This window comes from Corticium candelabrum, chromosome 8 (assembly GCF_963422355.1).
Source record: "Corticium candelabrum chromosome 8, ooCorCand1.1, whole genome shotgun sequence".
In the NCBI taxonomy this organism is placed as follows: domain Eukaryota; kingdom Metazoa; phylum Porifera; class Homoscleromorpha; order Homosclerophorida; family Plakinidae; genus Corticium; species Corticium candelabrum.
Window position 1 is genome coordinate 7,976,466 of NC_085092.1, and position 5,000 is coordinate 7,981,465.

Here is a 5,000-nt window from a genome sequence, read left to right on the forward strand (position 1 = left end):
ATCAGAACAATACAAATACCCAAATAGCATGACTTGATGTAGAATCATCGGGTCAGCAGGTATATTCATAAATCGGCAATTGTTGATTTCCATGTCTCGGCTGATATGGGGGTGGCTCCATAATTATGCCCATGTCTGTATGCCCATGTCTGTTTGCCCATGTCTGTACGTCCGCCACAGTTGTCATCTTGCTCAGAAAAGAAATGTCATGCTGAAAGGTAGGATAGCTCTCAACTGGTTGTTCCTGTGCAACCCTAGTCTGCCATTTCAGTTGTCCGATTATATTTCTGGTTGTCCCAGGCAACCGATTTGTTGTACTGCCTGATTTGAAAACCTGAAGTGCAATATTTAAGACGACAACGAATCAATTGCATGATTCTGTTGTAGTTATTTCCGGACCTGGACCGCTACTTCCTGTTGAGCTAAATACAAGGGGAGTACATGAACCGTGTGTTCTACTTGCCGAACTCGTTCTCCATACGCACTTTTTCTCGTTCTCATGAATAATAGAGACATGCAGACCGAGGGACGAGTAGTTGATGTAGAAGGGGGCATTTAAGTAAAGGACCCTAATGACCTAGTTATGTTGTATACATGCCGGTAATTTTGTTGTAGCCTGGATGTCGTATGTGATTGTAGTATATCTGTAGTATCGTCGGCATGTACACTATATAATGCCCCTCATCTGGATGCCACTAACCCGGCCGGTGAGCTCAGCAGGGTACATGTTTCTGTGTAGTCCACATGGCAATCAATGACTAGCCAATTCAATATAGATTGCAGGCATTACAGTGACTGCAAACTCAGAACAGCACGCCTAGTGGATATCAATGATCACCAGGAAAGTGCTGAACGTCATCGTCAACGGACCATTCGCCAGACCACAGAAACTCATCAACGACTGGAAAGAGTCATAGTCTCATGGATAAAGCTAGAGAAACATGAGAAAGAAAGACAGACAAGTTTCATAATTTACTGTCGTCACTGGGGTTTGAATACCAGTAGCCGATCCATATTTTATTAACATTTGTATTGTCAATAATTATATTAACATCGATTGAAGTTGGTGGGGACACACACATGCACACACACACACACACACACACACACACACACACACACACACACACAACAGTCTTGTACGACACTGTACTTACAACTATTGTCGAGATGATCTCTTTATGTTCTGAGTTTGAATCGTCGTATTTGTCTTTGACGGCCCAATCATGAAATATATACATGCCCCCCGGCTTCAGGACACGATAAATCTCACTAAATACACGTTTTCTGTCTTCTGCATGAAGTACAGCCTCCATACTAATGACTCGATCAAACGTGCCATCTTCAAAAGGCATTTCGTTGAAGTTGGCCTAAACAGACACACCACATTAGAAATAGGTGTGATCAATGTAAACAAGTACACACACACACACACACACACACACACACACACACACACACACACACACACACACACACACACACACACACACACACACACACACACACACACACACACCACACACACACACACCACACAAACACACACACACACACACACACACACACACACACACACACACACACACACACACACACACACACACACATACACACACACCACACACACACAGCGACTGTTTGCTAGATTTACACCTGTAGAAATGCCGACATTCTTTAACTTGTTCATGCCCGTCGACCACGTCTAAGGTTTTCATAATGGCATCAAAGATCAGGTTTCTATATTTTAGGTGCTGACCTTGGTTTGAAGCTTTACTAGTATAGCAACATGCTGTTAAAATGAATCAACCACATCCGCCAATTAACAACTTCAGGTGTCAATTTTTGGGAAAAGCGTCATCCACACTTGACCACTGATCCTGATGAACCACTGGGGTGGGGCCATACTCAAACAAGTACAGTATGACTACAAGCTAACTAAGTATACAATGTAGTCTATTGTCCAATCTTAACCTTACCTCTTTAAACTCACAGAGATGCTCCAAATTCATTTTCTTAGTGAGTTCTTGAGCAGTTTTTAGCTCATACTTGCTGATGTTGATTCCAGTCACTTTCGCTCCAGTGAGAGTTGCTATCTCTCGAGCCGGTCCACCGACGCCACATCCACAATCCTGTAAACAACATACAAAGATAACAACTATACACAAATTATGCAAACAATACAAACGATTCAAAGTAGTATAAAATGGCTCAAGCATCAAACGCTACACGAGGAGCAAACACGATGTTGATTCTTACAGAACGGAAAGACTCTACGTCGAACTGATATGAAAACACAACAGACCTACCCTAAATCTGAACACCCTAGTTTTTCTGGTTACACCACCCCACACCCTCCAATGCAGCCTTTCAAATTTTAGCTCTTGCCTGGAGATGTAATTAATATTAAAAGCTGAAATTATGGGTCCATCTGAGACAATACTTTTTAAGGAAATCAGAGCGAAAGAAGATTCATTCAAACACATCAGTAGTCACATCCAGTTGAAACCGTGTTCTCCGTCTCGTGTATCCACATGAAATCCACTCCAAAAATCAACATACAAGTAGATGTATGTATGACTGTAACTTACAAGTGTCAAACATTTTGAAAAACAAGAAAGATGTACGGTTGTTGCATGACAAGGAATAGAAGCAAAATCATGTAGGGCGTGCTGTGACATCTTTCATGAATTCATTCATACAGACTGAGCAATACATCATCCCTACATTGCACCATTTTCTAAATGTTTTATACTTGTTTGCATTGTTTTTAAGAAAGTAAAGAAATGTATTGAAATAAATAGACTGCTTTGAAAGCTTCTCGTTTCCTTTGTAGTAAGGCAGCCATTTTTTCACAAAGTAGAGTTCAGTTGTAATTTCTATTTTGTGCTCTCCTTCTTTTTGCTGACGACATAGCTAGTTTACCAATGTTTGCAGTTACAAGAAAAAAAGAAGGCAGAAAAATCTAGACAGCAATAAATAGCAAGAAATCACTTATCTTTAATAGCTCCAGAGATTCAAACAGATTTTACCTCCAGAGAACTTTGCAACGATTGATCATTCTAAAGACTACACCCGGATTCAGACAGTTTCCGTTCTGAGCGTACACATGCGCAGTAGCTTACATTGTTTCGTTGCGAGGCAACAAACGACACCATTTTGCTAGTAACGGTGTACGCGAGCAGATTGCAGTGTACTTACTGCACGTGCACAAGCAGTGATGAGGTGGACATTGAAACGTGTTAAGTTGGATTCAGTGCTCTAGAAATTTGGCAAGAAATCTTCGATCTCTGGAAGCGTTGCGAAGGGCGACGACACATACAGTCTACACGGAACCGATGTGGGCGCGTGTTCGAATGACCTGGAAGGTGTAGCGTTTGCGTTATCAAGAAATTTTATGCGGGGGGGGGGTCGGTCCCTTGAAAGGGGACCTTGCACTGCAATGACAAACTTGAGTAGTCATGGATGTCCTCCGTTCCAAGCGCAGAGGTTTGGTATAGAAATTAGCTTTGTAGCATAAACAGTTGATATGATAGTGACAATCCGGGAAATGACGGGGACACTACCTAGGCGCGAACGTACGGGAGCCGGTAGTGGCGGATTGATATCAGTCCGCCATTCTCGGCCGCACTGATATCAATAGATACAAATAGTGTAGCGCGCGTTACCAAAAGTGTAAAATTTACTTTTCTAGGTACTACAAAATAACGTGCGCTATTCTAGATACAATGGACGTCACCGTCTTGTATTCTAACTAGATGAACCATGGAACATGTGTGTGCGCTCTTCGATCTGCTAGCAGCTCAGGGGACCCCAGTTTGGAATCGTTGTTTGGTGCACGTCGTGGAAACGGTACTAATCGACTTTCCAGTGAATTGGATACGAGTAGTGGGTTTCAGAAACCATACTCTTCCAATGCAATGATTGCTGGTGCACTGAAATCTTTTTGGTATGTTTAGATAATTAATTAAATTGATTAATAATAATTACAAAATTACACACATGAACACATTTAATTGTAGATGTGTTCAGTAATGACGTAGTCGTTATTGTAGAGTTATACATTGCAGAAATTTCCAAAAGATAATTGCAAACTTAATGCAGGACTGAAAAACGTCTTTGGATTGAATTATTGTGTGAATTCATGTTATTTTGTTCCTGATGTGTATGAAATCTCTACAATAACTAATATATCATATCATAGACACATGTGTGGGTGAGTGGTCATCTGTGTATTATGTGTGTGTGTGTGTGTGTGTGTGTGTGTGTGTGTGTGTGTGTGTGTGTGTGTGTGTGTGTGTGTGTGTGTGTGTGTGTGTACATACACAGATGACCACTCACCCACACATGTGATATATTAGTTATTGTAGAGATTTCATACACAGCAGGAACAGAATAACATGAATTCACACAATAATTCAATCCAAGGACGTTTTACAGTCCTGCATTAAGTTTGAAATTATCTTTTGAAAATTTCTGCAATGTATAACTCTAAAATAACAACTACATCATTACTGAACACATCTACAACTAAATGTGTGCATGTGTGTATTTGTCTAATTTTGTAATTACTATTAATTAATCAATTTAATTAATTATTTAGACATACCAAAAAGATTTCAGTGCACCAACAATCATCGCATCAGAAGAGTCAAGGGCTACTCGTATCCAATTCACTGGAAAGTCGATTAGTACCGTTTCCATGATATGCAGCAAACAACGATCCCAAACTGGGGTCCCCTTAGCTGCTGATCGAAGAGCGCGCACACACGTTCCACAGTTCATTTATTTAGAATACAACGAGAATACAAGGCGGTAACGTGTCCATTGTATCTAGAATAGCGCACGTTATTTTGCAGTACATTAATATTAACTAATGATTGTGGCATTGATATTACATAAATTCTACACATTTGATAACGCGCGCTACACTATTTGTGTCTATTGATATCAGTGCGGCCGAGAACGGCAGACTGATATCAATCCGCCGCTACCGGCTT

At 40.8% G+C, this 5,000-nt stretch overlaps 1 protein-coding gene across 1 annotated transcript in view; it reads right to left on the reverse strand.

Annotated features, from left to right (window-relative positions):
- LOC134183533 (uncharacterized) overlaps positions 1-5,000 on the reverse strand; it is a 7,904-nt gene that overhangs the window by 2,130 nt on the left and 774 nt on the right. The window contains exons 2-3 of the mRNA XM_062651110.1: positions 1,980-2,132; positions 1,158-1,370 (exon numbers count right to left, since the gene is read on the reverse strand). Coding sequence (XP_062507094.1) covers positions 1,158-1,370; positions 1,980-2,132 — 366 coding nt within the window. The remainder of the gene's footprint in view (positions 1-1,157; positions 1,371-1,979; positions 2,133-5,000) is intronic.